This window comes from Pseudophryne corroboree, chromosome 4 (genome assembly GCF_028390025.1).
Source record: "Pseudophryne corroboree isolate aPseCor3 chromosome 4, aPseCor3.hap2, whole genome shotgun sequence".
Taxonomy (NCBI): Eukaryota; Metazoa; Chordata; class Amphibia; order Anura; family Myobatrachidae; genus Pseudophryne; species Pseudophryne corroboree.
In genome coordinates, this window is record NC_086447.1 from 600522411 (window position 1) to 600536334 (window position 13924).

The window sequence follows — 13924 nt, forward strand, 5'->3', positions numbered from 1 at the left end:
CTGATCAGGAAACATTACGGTCGACCTAAGAAAGATTACTCGAGTCGATCTCAGGGAGTAGTAACTGGGCAAAATAATAAGATTTTACTTACCGATAAATCTATTTCTCGTAGTCAATAGTGGATGCTGGGGACTCCGTCAGGACCATGGGGATATAGCGGCTCCGCAGGAGACAGGGCACAATAATAAAAGCTTTAGGATCAGGTGGTGTGCACTGGCTCCTCCCCCTATGACCCTCCTCCAAGCCTCAGTTAGGATACTGTGCCCGGACGAGCGTGCATAATAAGGAAGGATATTGAATCCCGGGTAAGACTCATACCAGCCACACCAATCACACCGTACAACCTGTGATCTGAACCCAGTTAACAGTATGATAACAACGAAGGAGCCTCTGAAAAGATGGCTCACAACAAGAATAACCCGATTTTTGTAACAATAACTATGTACAAGTATTGCAGACAATCCGCACTTGGGATGGGCGCCCAGCATCCACTACGGACTACGAGAAATAGATTTATCGGTAAGTAAAATCTTATTTTCTCTGACGTCCTAGTGGATGCTGGGGACTCCGTCAGGACCATGGGGATTATACCAAAGCTCCCAAACGGGCGGGAGAGTGCGGATGACCCTGCAGCACCGAATGAGAGAACTCCATGTCCTCCTCAGCCAGGGTATCAAATTTGTAGAATTTAGCAAACGTGTTTTCCCCTGACCAAGTAACTGCTCGGCAAAGTTGTAAAGCCGAGACCCCTCGGGCAGTCGCCCAAGATGAGCCCCCTTCCTTTTGGAATGGGCTTTTACCGATTTTGGCTGTGGCAGGCCTGCCACAGAATGTGTAAACTGAATTGTATTACAAATCCAGCGAGCAATCGTCTGCTTAGAAGCAGGAGCACCCATCTTGTTGGGTGCATACAGGCTAAACAGCGAGTCAGATTTTCTGACTCCAGCCTTCCTGGAAACATATTTTTCAGGGCCCTGACAACGTCAAGTAACTTGGAGTCCTCCAAGTCCCTAGTACCCGCAGGTACCACAATAGGTTGGTTCATGTGAAAAACAGAAAACACCTTAAGGAGAAATTGAGGACGAGTCCTCAATTCTGCCCTGTCAGAATGAAAAATTAAGTAAGGGCTTTATATATGATAAAGCCGCCAATTCTGACACACGCCTGGCTGAAGCCAGGGCTAATAGCATCGTCACCTTCCATGTGAGATATTTTAAGTCCACAGTGGTGAGTGGTTCAAACCAATGTGACTTTAGGAAACTCAAAACAACATTGAGATCCCAAGGTGCCACTGGGGCACAAAAGGAGGCTCTATATGCAGTACCCCTTTTACAAACATCTGAACGTCAGGCACTAAAGCCAGTTCTTTCTGGAAGAAATTCGACAGGGCCGAAATTTGAACCTTAATGGACCCTAATTTTAGGCCCATAGACAGTCCTGTTTTCAGGAAATGTAGGAAACGACCCAGTTGGAATTCCTCTGTAGGGGCCTTCTTGGCCTCACACCACGCAACATATCTTCGCCAAATGCGGTGAAAATGTTTTGCGGTTACATCCTTCCTGTCTTCGACCAGGGTAGGGATGACTTCATCTGGAATGCCCTTTCAGGATCCGGCGTTCAACCGCCATGCCGTCAAACGCGGCCGCGGTAAGTCTTGGAACAGACAAGGCCCCTGCTGGAGCAGGTCCTTTCTTAAAGGTAGAGGCCACGGGTCTTCCGTGAACATCTCTTGAAGTTTCGGGTACCAAGTCCTTCTTGGCCAATCCGGAACCACGAGTATCATTCTTACTCATCTCCCTCTTATGATTCTCAGTACTTTTTGTATGAGAGGCATAGGAGGGAACACATACTCTGACTGGTACATCCACAGTGTTACCAGAGCGTCCACCGCTATTGCCTGAGGGTCCCTTGACCTGGCGCAATATCTAGTTTTTTGTTCAGGCGGGACGCCATCATGTCCACCTTTGGTTTTTCACAACGGTTTACAATCATGTGGAAGACTTCCCGATGAAGTCCCCACTCTCCCGGGTGGAGGTCATGCCTGCTGAGGAAGTCTGCTTCCCAGTTTTCCACTCCCGGAATGAACACTGCTGAGAGTGTTATCACATGATTTTTCGCCCAGCGAAGAATCCTTGCAGTTTCTGCCATTTCCCTCCTGCTTCTTGTGCCGCCCTGTCTGTTTACGTGGGCGACTGCCGTGATGTTGTCCCACTGGATCAATACCGGCTGACCTTGAAGCAGAGGTCTTGCTAAGCTTAGAGCATTGTAAATTGCCCTTAGCTCCAGTATATTTATGTGGAGAGAAGTCTCCAGACTCGATTACACTCTCTGGAAATTTTTTCCTTGTGTGACTGCTCCCCAGCCACTCAGGCTGGCATCCGTGGTCACCAGGACCCAGTCCTGAATGCCGAATCTGCGGCCCTTTCATAGATGAGCACTCTGCAGCCACCGCAGAAGAAACACCCTTGTCCTTGGAGACAGGGTTATCCGCTGATGCATCTGAAGATGCGATCCGGACCATTTTTCCAGCAGATCCCACGTAAAGGTTCTTGCGTGAAATCTACCGAATGGGATCGCTTTGTAAGAAACCACCATTTTTCACAGGATCCTTGTGCAATGATGCACTGATACTTTTCCTGGTTTTAGGAGGTTTCTGACTAGCTCGGATAACTCCCTGGCTTTCTTCTCCGGGAGAAAACATCCTTTTCTGGACTGTGTCCAGAATCATCCCTAGGAACAGTAGACGTGTCGTCGGAAAAAACTGCGATTTTGGAATATTTAGAATCCACTCGTGCTGTCGTAGAACTACTTAAGATAGTGCTACTCCGACCTCCAACTGTTCTCTGGACCTTGCCCTTATCAGGAAAGCGTCCATATTTCTTTTAAGAAGAATCATCATTTCGGCCATTACCTTGGTAAAGACCCGGGGTGCCGTGGACAATCCAAACGGCAGCGTCTGAACTGATAGTGACAGTTCTGTACCACGAACCTGAGGTACCCTTGGTGAGAAGGGCAAATTTGGACATGTAGGTAAGCGTCCCTGATATCCAGTGACACCATATCGTCCCCTTCTTCCTGGTTCGCTATCACTGCTCTGAGTGACTCCATCTTGATTTGAACGCTTGTATGTAAGTGTTCAAATATTTCAGATCTCACCTAGCCGTCTGGCTTCAGTACCACAATATTATTCTAAGCAGCTCAGGAGAGCCACCTAGATTGCACCCTTCTCGTCGGGCACAAAAATCTAACTGAGGCTTGGAGGAGGGTCATAGGGGGAGGAGCCAGTGCACACCACCTGATCCTAAAGCTTTTATTATTGTGCCCTGTCTCCTGCGGAGCCGCTATATCCCCATGGTCCTGACGGAGTCCCCAGCATCCACTAGGACGTCAGAGAAAAATTTTTTGCGACCCTGAGGGGTCTGAGAGAAATCCATTCAATGAATATGACTTCCTCCATAAATATCACTTCTGTGATCGTGCCACAGACCTATATAATCATACTATACAAACATATTACATATAGGTATAGCTTTATCTGATATGCATCACATCATCATGTCCATATTCCACCCAGTCAGATATTGTTGGTACCGACAGGGCCCCCCCCGCCCCCCCCCCCCTCGTCTGTGTCTCCCATATAGTTTTCACTTGTGAAAAATATACCACTACTGACATGTTGACATATCGACATGTACCAAGTACCATTAGGAGTCGACAGCACCGACATAGTCGTTCCCTTTGTGGCAGATCCCTCAGCCTCAAACTTGCCGACACACGTGTACCAAACACCCACCGACATTACACTGGCTATAAGGAATAGACCCCAGTACATACTGTCATGGAAACAGAAGGAGTTTACCAGCTCATTTCCCCCAGCACCCATGATATATTGTTTTTATTTCACTTTATATTACACCAACCCACTGTGCACCCCCCTCGTTTTCCACTCTGATCTATGCAGCAGTGTTTAGGAAGGACCAGCGTCTCTGAGGAGAAAATGGCGCTGGATAGAGCTGTGAGGGCTAAGCCACGCCCCCTCATCGGCACGCTTCAGTCCCGCTCAAATCTACAAATTATACTGGCGGGGGTCCTATATTTAGTGCCTAGGCACTTTTAATACACTTTTTTGCCAGATTACAACTTCAGTGCTCATGCTGCCCAGGGCACCCCCCCTGCGCCCTGCACCCTGCCAGTGCTGCTGTGTGTGTGGGAGCATGGCGCACAGCGCGACCGCTGTGCGGTACCTCAACGCTGAAGTCTTCTGCTGTCACTGAAGTCTTCTTTTACTCACCCGGCTTCTTTCTTCTGGCTCTGCAAGGGGGGTGACGGCGCGGCTCCGGGAACGAGCAGCTAGGCGTACCAAGTGATCGGACCCTCTGGAGCTAATGGTGTCCAGTAGCCTAAGAAGCAGAGCCTTTGAACTCACAGAAGTATTTCTGCTTCTCTCCCCTCAGTCCCACGGTGCAGGGAGCCTGTTGCCAGCAGGTCTCCCTGAAAATAACAAACTTAACATGAAGTCTTTTCAGAGAAACTCGGTAGAGCTCCCCTAGTGTGTGACCAGTCTCGCTGGGCACAGAATCTAAACTGGAGTCTGGAGGAGGGGCATAGAGGGAGGAGCCAGTTCACACCCAATCAAAGTCTTAAAGTGTGCCTATGTCTCCTGCGGATCCCGTCTATACCCTATGGTTCTTGAAACATCCCCAGCATCCTCTAGGACGTATGAGAAAGTAAAAGATCTCGCTCAGAAGGGCCAATCTGAGTGAGATCTTTTACTTTTTCATCCAGTGTGTACACTCAATGTCGTTAACGATGCGCGCTCCCATACATCGTTAACGCCCTCATCTGAACATGTACAGACAAGGGAGGTCCTCGCTAACGACAGCCATGCTGCGGTGTTGTTTCCCCCCGCCGCCACTCCCTTTCCAAGTGTGTATGCACTTGCTGATGCCGGCACCCCGCCTGGTTCCTGCTACTGCCAATATCGGCATCGGTGGGGATCGTGTAGTGTGTATGGGGCATTATATTCTCTGCTTTTCTCAATCTATACCACATCTCTTGGCAAACTAATCCGCTCTTTGGGATTTTAGTATCATATGTACATCTACCTATCCTCCCCTGATTTGTCTCTATCTGCATTGGGCCGGGTCACTGAATGCCTCTCTGCCATTTCATCCTGGATGTCATATGACCACTTCAAACTTACTATTTCCAAAACAGAATAAAAAAAGATTTTACTTACTGGTAAATCTATTTCTCGTAGTCCGTAGTGGATGCTGGGGACTCCGTAAGGATCATGGGGAATAGACGGGCTCCGCAGGAGACCTGGGCACTTTAAGAAAGAATTTAGATTCTGGTGTGCTCTGGCTCCTCCCTCTATGTCCCTCCTCCAGACCTCAGTTAGAGAAAATGTGCCCGGAAGAGCTGACAGTACAAGGAAAGGATTTTGGTAATCCAGGGCAAGATTCATACCAGCCACACCAATCACACCGTATAACTTGTGATAAACTTACCCAGTCAACAGTATGAACAACAACAGAGCATCAGTTCAACCCTGATGCAACCATAACATAGCCCTTATTGCAGCAATAACTATATACAAGTATTGCAGAAGAAGTCCGCACTTGGGACGGGCGCCCAGCATCCACTACGGACTACGAGAAATAGATTTACCGGTAAGTAAAATCTTATTTTCTCTAACGTCCTAGTGGATGCTGGGGACTCCGTAAGGACCATGGGGATTATACCAAAGCTCCCAAACGGGCGAGAGAGTGCGGATGACTCTGCAGCACCGAATGAGCAAACACAAGGTCCTCCTCAGCCAGGGTATCAAACTTGTAGAACTTTGCAAAAGTGTTTGAACCTGACCAAGTAGCCGCTCGGCACAGCTGTAATGCCGAGACCCCTCAGGCAGCCGCCCAAGAAGAGCCCACCTTCCTAGTGGAATGGGCCTTAACTGATTTTGGCAGCGGCAATCCAGCCGCAGAATGAGCCTGCTGAATCGTGTTACAGATCCAGCGAGCAATAGTTTGCTTTGAAGCAGGCGCACCAAGCTTGTTGGAAGCATACAGGATAAACAAAGAGTCTGTTTTCCTGACTCTAGCCGTTCTGGCTACATAAACCTTCAAAGCCCTGACCACATCAAGCAACTCGGAATCCTCCAAGTCAGTAGTAGCCACAGGCACCACAATAGGTTGGTTTATATGAAAAGATGAAACCACTTTTGGCAGGAATTGTGGACGGGTCCGCAACTCTGCTCTATCCGCATGGAAAACCAGATAGGGGCTTTTATGTGACAAAGCCGCTAATTCTGACACACGCCTAGCCGAAGCCAAGGCTAGCAGCATGACCACCTTCCACGTGAGATATTTCAATTCCACCGTTTTGAGTGGTTCAAACCAGTGGGATTTCAGGAAACTCAACACCACGTTAAGATCCCAAGGTGCAACTTGAGGCACAAAAGGGGGCTGAATATGCAGCACTCCCTTTACGTCGTCTGAACTTCAGGTAGAGAAGTCAACTCCTTTTGAAAGAAAATGGATAGGGCCGAAATCTGGACCTTAATGGACCCCAATTTTAGGCCCAAATTCACTCCTGACTGTAGGAAGTGAAGGAAACGGCCCAGCTGGAATTCCTCCATAGGGGCATTCCTGGCCTCACACAAAGCAACATATTTTTGCAATATACGGTGATAATGTTGAGTTGTCACGTCCTTCCTAGCCTTTATCAGCGTAGGAATGACCTCCTCCGGAATGCCTTTTTCCGCTAGGGTCCGGCGTTCAACCGCCATGCCGTCAAATGCACCCGCGGTAAGTCTTGAAACAGACAGGGCCCCTGTTGCAACAAGTCCTGTCTTAGATGAAGAGGCCACGGGTCCTCTGTGAGCATTTCTTGCAGATCTGGATACCAAGTCCTTCGTGGCCAATCTGGAACAATGAGTATCGTCCTCACTCCTCTTTTTCTTATTATTCTCAGCACCTTGGTATGAGAAGAAGAGGAGGAAATACATAGACCGACTGGAACACCCACGTCTACAGCTATCGCCTGAGGGTCTCTTGACCTGGCGCAATACCTCTGTCGTTTTTTGTTCAGGCAGGATGCCATCATGTCCACCTGTGGCAGTACCCACCGACTTGCAGTCTGTGCGAAGACTTCCTGATGAAGTCCCCACATACCGATTCAGGCATTTCTCATGCATATGCACTGTTGGTTCACAAGGGACAAATTTTACAAGAGCCCATTACAAAGAGATTTCTAGAGTCCTGTGCGGGTGGAGGTCGTGTCTGCTGAGGAAGTCTGCTTCCCAGTTGTCCACTCCCGGGATGAACACTGCTGACAGTGCGCTTACGTGATTTTCCGCCCAGCGAAGAATTCTGGTGGCTCGCTACCCTGCTCCTTGCGCCGCCTTGTCGGTTTACATGAGCCACTGCGGTGATGGTGTCTGACTGAATCAGAACCGGTTGGTCGCGAAGCAGGGTCTCGCTTGACGTAGGGCGTTGTATATTGCCCTTAGTTCCAGGATGTTGATGTGAAGGCAAGTCTCCTGACTTGACCACAGACCTTGGAAATTTCTTCCCTGTGTGACTGCTCCCCACCCTCGGAGGCTTGCATCCGTGGTCTCCAGGACCCAGTCCTGAATGCCGAATCTGCAGCCCTCGAGAAGGTGAGCACTCTGCAGCCACCACAGGAGAGACACCCTGGCCCTGGGGGATAGGGTGATTAACCGATGCATCTAAAAATGTGATCCGGACCACCTGTCAGGTAAGTCCCATTGAAAGGTCCTCGCATGGAACCTGCCGAAGGGAATGGCCTCGTATGATGCCACCATCCTTCCCAGGACTCGAGTGCAGTGATGCACTGACACCTGTTTTGGTTTTAATAGGTTCCTGACCAGTGTCATGAGCTCCTGAGCTCTCTCTATCGGGAGATAAACCCTTTTCTGGTCTGTGTCTAGAATCATGCCTAGGAAAAGGCAGACGAGGAACCAACTGCGACTTTGGAATATTTATAATCCAGCCGTGTTGCCGTTACACTTCCAGAGAAAGTGCTACGCTGATCAGCAACTGCTCTCTTGATCTCGCTTTTATGAGGAGATTGTCCAAGTATGGGATAATTGTGACTCCTTGCTTCCGCAGGAGTACCATCATTTCCGCCATTACCTTGGTAATTATTCTCGGTGCCGTGGACAGACCAAACGGCAACGTCTGCAATTGGTAATGATAATCCTGTACCACAAATCTGAGGTACGCCTGATGAGGTGGATAAATGGGGACATGAAGGAATGCATCCTTTATGTCCAGAGACACCATAAAATCCCCCCCTTCCAGGCTTGCGATGACCGCTCTCAGCGATTCCATCTTGAACTTGAACCTTTTCAGGTATATGTTCCGGGATTTTAAATTCAATATGGGTCTGACCGAACCGTCCAGTTTCGGGACTACAAACATGGTCGAATAATAACACCTTCCTTGTTGAAGGAGGGGAACCTTGACCACCACCTGTTGAAGATACAATTTGTGAATTGCAGTTAACACCATTTCCCTCTCGTGGGGGGAAGCCGGCAGGGCCGTCGGTGAGGGGGCATCTCCTCGAAGTCCAGTTTGTATCCCTGAGACACTATCTATTGCCCAGGGATCCAACAGGGAGTGAACCCACTTGTGGCTGAAATTTCGAAGACGTGCCCCCACCGAGGCCAGGGAAGACTTCTGTTCCTGGGAACTAGCTGTGTTGTGCAGCTTCTTTCCTCTGCCCCTGCCTCTGTCAAGAAAGGACGCACCTCGGACTTTCTTGTTTCTTTGTGATCGAAAGGACTGCATTTGATAATGTCGTGCTTTCCTAGGCTGTGCTGGAATATAAGGAAAAAGATCAGAATTACCAGCTATAGCTGTGGAGACCAGGTCCGAGATCCCTTCTCCACACAATCCTCAGCCTTGTAAGGTAAACCTTCCATATGCCTCTTAAGTTGGCATCACCTGTCCATTGCATGTTCCACAGGACACGTCAAGCAGAAATCGACATAGCGTTGACTGTAGAAACCAGTAGACTAATGTCTCTTTGGGCATGTTTTATATATCTATATCCAAGACAGCATCTTTTTTTATATATATATATATATATATATATATATATAGATATATATATATATATATATATATAGATAGAGATATATATAGAGATATATATATATATATATATATATATATAGATAGAGAGATATATATATATATATATATATATATATAGATATATATATATATATATATATATATATATATATATATATATAGATATATAGATAGAGAGAGATATATATATAGATATATATATAGATATATATAGATATATATATATATATATATATAGATATATATATATATATATATATAGATATATATAGATATATATATAGATATATATAGATATATCCAGAAAGTCCACACTCACTGCTCCAATTTGCAACCTGGGCGGTGCTCCATAAGAGATTCACAAGAAATCCAAAAATATATCCAAAAAAGATACAGGCACTCACCACTTCCTTGATGATGAAAACTTTATTTGTGTGTCTCACATAGAGACAGTTAACAGCATGTCAGCAAAAGGTGTCGACGTTTCGGCTCCATCTGAGCCTTTTTCAAGACTAACAAGATTACAGCAGGTTCTCACCCAGCAGCCCATGGGCTGTTAACTGTCTCTATATGAGACACACAAATAAAGTTTTCATCATCAAGGAAGTGGTGAGTGCCTGTATCTTTTTTGATATATATATATATATATATATACATACACACACATACTAGGGTCTCAATCTCTGCTGATAAGGTATCTGTCCACGCTGCTACAGCGCTTTAAACCCATGCCGACACAATCGCCGGTCTGAGTAGAGTACCAGAATGTGTGTAAATGGACTTCAAAGTACTTTTACTGCATGCTATATGCAGGATCCCTGAGGATAGCTGTTAAGTCAGCGCTACCTTTTGGGCAAACGTGACACCCTAGGGGAAGATTCCCATCGTATCCTGGCCCTAGCAGGGAAAGGATACTCCCTGAGAATTCTTTGTGGGAAACTGCAGTCTCTTGTCTGGAGATTCCCGCTCTTTCTTCATGAAAGGAGGGAAATTTACCTCAGCTCTCTTCCCCTTAAACATGTGTACCCTTGTGTCAGGGACAGATGAGTCATCAGTGATATGCAAAACATTTTTTATTACAATAATCATATATCGAATACTTTCCTGCCATTTTGGCTGTAACTTTGCATTATCGTAGTCGACACTGGAGTCAGACTCCGTGTCGATATCAGTGTCTATTATTTTGGATAGTGAGTATTGAGAGACTCTGAAGGTCTCCGCGACATAGGGACAGACGTGGGTAGATTCCCTGTCTGTTCTCTAATCTTTTGTGCAATAATTTTACCTTCGCACTTAATTTCACATATCCAAACAGGTGTCGGCGTTGTCGACGGAGACACCACTCACACCCACATTTGCTCCATCTCCTCCTAGGGGAGCCTTTTACCTAAGACATGTCGACACACACGTACCGACACACCACACACTCAGGGAATGCTCATCTGAAGACAATTCCCCCACAAGGCCCTTTGGAGAGACAGAGAGAGAGTATGCCAGCACACACCCCAGCGCTATAAACCCAGGAATAACACAGTAACTTAATGTTAACCCAGTAGCTGCTGTTTATATAGATTTTTGCGCCTAATCATGTGCCCCCCCCCCTCTCTTTTTACCCTCTTCTACCGTGTATCTGCAGGGGAGAGCCTGGGGAGCTTCCTCTCAGCGGAGCTGTGGAGAAAAAATGGCGCAGGTGAGTGCTGAGGAAGAAGCCCCGCCCCCTCGACGGCGGGCTTCTGTCCCGCTTAAATATACATTTTCTTGGCGGGGGCTCATGCATATATACAGTGCCCAACTGTATATATGTGTACTTTTGCCAAAAGAGGTCCATATGCTGCCCAGGGCGCCCCCCCCTGCGCCCTGCACCCTTACAGTGACCGGAGTATGTGAGGTGTGTTTGGAGCAATGGTGCACAGCTGCAGTGCTGTGCGTTACCTCATGTGAAGAACGGAGTCTTCTGCCGCCGATTTCGAAGTCATCTTGCTTCTCATACTCACCCGGCTTCTGTCTTCCGGCTCTGCGAGGGGGACGACAGCGCGGCTCTGGGATCGGACGACAAGGGTGAGATCCTGTGTACGATCCCTCTGGAGCTAATGGTGTCCAGTAGTCTAAGAAGCAGGACCTAGCTTCAGAGAGTAGGGTTGCTTCTCTCCCCTCAGTCCCACGATGCAGGGAGTCCATTGCCAGCAGAGCTCCCTGAAAATAAAAAACCTAACAAAATACTTTCTTACAGCAAGCTCAGGAGAGCTCACTGAAAAGCACCCAGCTCGTCCGGGCACAGATTCAAACTGAGGTCTGGAGGAGGGACATAGAGGGAGGAGCCAGAGCACACCAGAATCTAAATTCTTTCTTAAAGTGCCCATGTCTCCTGCGGAGCCCGTCTATTCCCCATGGTCCTTACGGAGTCCCCAGCATCCACTAGGACGTTAGAGAAATTAATTTCCACCTACCAATAGCAGTCACCAACCTGATCTCTCCATCACTGTTGAGAACTCGACAATCAGTCCTTAACCCACAAGCTCACTGCCTAGGTGTCATCCTCGACTCTGAACTGTGTTTTGTTCCCCACATTCAATTTGTCTCAAAATCGTGTTACATGCATCTAATAAACATTTCCAAAATACGACCATACCTTACATAAGATACTGCAAAAACTCTAATCCATGCTCTCATTATCTCCTGCATTAATTATTGCAATAGTCTTTTACTGATCTTAACAAACAGAGACTGTCACCACTACAATCCATCTTGATTGCAGCTGCGAGGCTAATCTTCCTCGCTAGACGTTTATTGTCTGCGGATCCACTCTGTCAGTACCTCTATTGGTTAGCTGTATTCTACCAACTCGCTTAGTGTCCCCCCCTCCTGGCCCGGGCCCCCAGACGTAGGCATATGACCCACGACCCGCGGGGACGCTCATCGGCCATCGTCAGCAGCATACACACTGGGAGATATAGTAACCAATATCGCTCAGGAGGGTAAAAATGAGCGATACTGTTTACTGTATCGCCTAGTGTTTACCGGCCTTTAGGGTGTCACTTGATATTTATCCAAAAGAAACTTATTAAGCAAATAACTTTCAAGAACAAGCAATGAAAAAAAAAAAAAAAAAACATACCTGTGTCTTGTCTTCAGGCACATTTAACCAGTGGTTGAAAGCCTGAGATAACTTTGTCCTTATGTGCTTACCTATAAGATGCAAATAAACAGGGTCAAATGAGCATTGCCAAGGGGCGGCTTGAATTCAGAATAGGCTTTTGTGGAGCACGTGGATTGCCCAATTAATATGTTTATCTGTGTCTATACGCGTACATTAATTATACAGCTACAGCTATGGGGGGTAATTCCAAGTTGATCGCAGCAGGAATTTTGTTAGCAGTTGGGCAAAACCATGTGCACTGCAGGGGAGGCAGATTTAACATGTGCAGAGAGAGTTAGATTTGGGTGTGGGGAGTTCAATCTGCAATCTAATTTGCAGTGTAAAAATAAAGCAGCCAGTATTTGCCCTGCACAGAAATAAAATAACCCACCCAAATCTAACTCTTTCTGCACATGTTATATCTGCCTCCCCTGCAGTGCACATGGTTTTGCCCAACTGCTAACAAAATTCCTGCTGCGATCAACTTGGAATTACCCCCATTGTGCATGAGGAGTTTATCATCTGCTCTGTAGCGTGTTTGTAACATTTCGGATGGTCAGGTAAGTACTATTGTATCCAGTTGATATTCCATCCCTAAGTTATGTAGCAAAAGTAAGCCACCACTATGGCATCATGGGAAAAGGCAGTGTAGGATATATTCATTTACGGTATTACTGTACAATTAGAACCTTACTGATTAGTATAAAGGCCCATACACACTTGACGATGCACACGTTGTTAACGACCGTCGTTAACGACTTCCCTTGAATTTCCCTTGAACAGCTGAGCAAACGACATGAGCATACACACTACCAACGACCAAAGACCATTCATCGTTGAAGCATCCAAGCTGAACAGTTTATTAAACTAATGAGCTGGGAACAGGGCTGGTGAACAGTGGCTTGGTCGTTGGTCGTTCACACCATACACATTCAACGACGTCTCTGGTCGGTAACGACCATAGTGGAAATTGAGCATACATGCTCCACAGATAAGCGAGGGTCGTTAACGTCCCGCGGGGCCGCTCATCGGTGGTCGTCGGATGCATACACACTTGACGATATAATGAGCGACGTTGTTGATGAGGGCTGAAATGAATGACGTCGCTCATTTTATCGTCAAGTGTGTATGGGTCTTAAGTTACTGTGTTTTGGAACATTATACACCTGGAACAGCATAACTACAATGACAAATCAGACTGTTATTTGTGTGTGGAGAACCGATTTCATTAGGAGCACCAACTGAACAGAGAGAGATGGATTACTATATAACAGTATATGATATAAGGAAAGTTTTGGTTTGAGGATAGTTCACATCTCTAAGAAAATTAGTATTTCATTTGACCTATCTGCTGCACTAAATAACTTGTCAATTCACAATGGTTTTTATACCAGGGCTCCTGAAAGCACCATCATAAAGACAGCTCATCTAATGTGCTTAGAGTGTGAATGTCTGTTAAACAATTAACTGTATTATTAAAATAAATAGGATTTTTTCTTTCACCAAAAAGCATGTGATTCTTTTTGAAAACAACGCTTTCATTCCTATCCCAACATAATATGCACATAATTGGAATACATCTTCTGCTGCCTTAAGGTAGAAAAATAGAATTTACACCAGCTTTCTGTAGCTCAGCAAAACCAAGGCAAACTATTTCTGGATGGA

General features: G+C 46.5%; 1 protein-coding gene across 2 annotated transcripts in view; it reads right to left on the reverse strand.

Annotated features, from left to right (window-relative positions):
- GGPS1 (geranylgeranyl diphosphate synthase 1) overlaps window positions 1-13924 on the reverse strand; it is a 141673-nt gene that overhangs the window by 52902 nt on the left and 74847 nt on the right. Inside the window, exon 3 of one of the 2 annotated variants that reach the window (XM_063917563.1) lies at window positions 12239-12309. In XM_063917563.1, coding sequence (XP_063773633.1) covers window positions 12239-12309 — 71 coding nt within the window. Of the gene's footprint in view, window positions 1-12238; window positions 12310-13924 lie in introns of those variants that run through there. The other variant, XM_063917564.1, reaches the window with a different exon arrangement.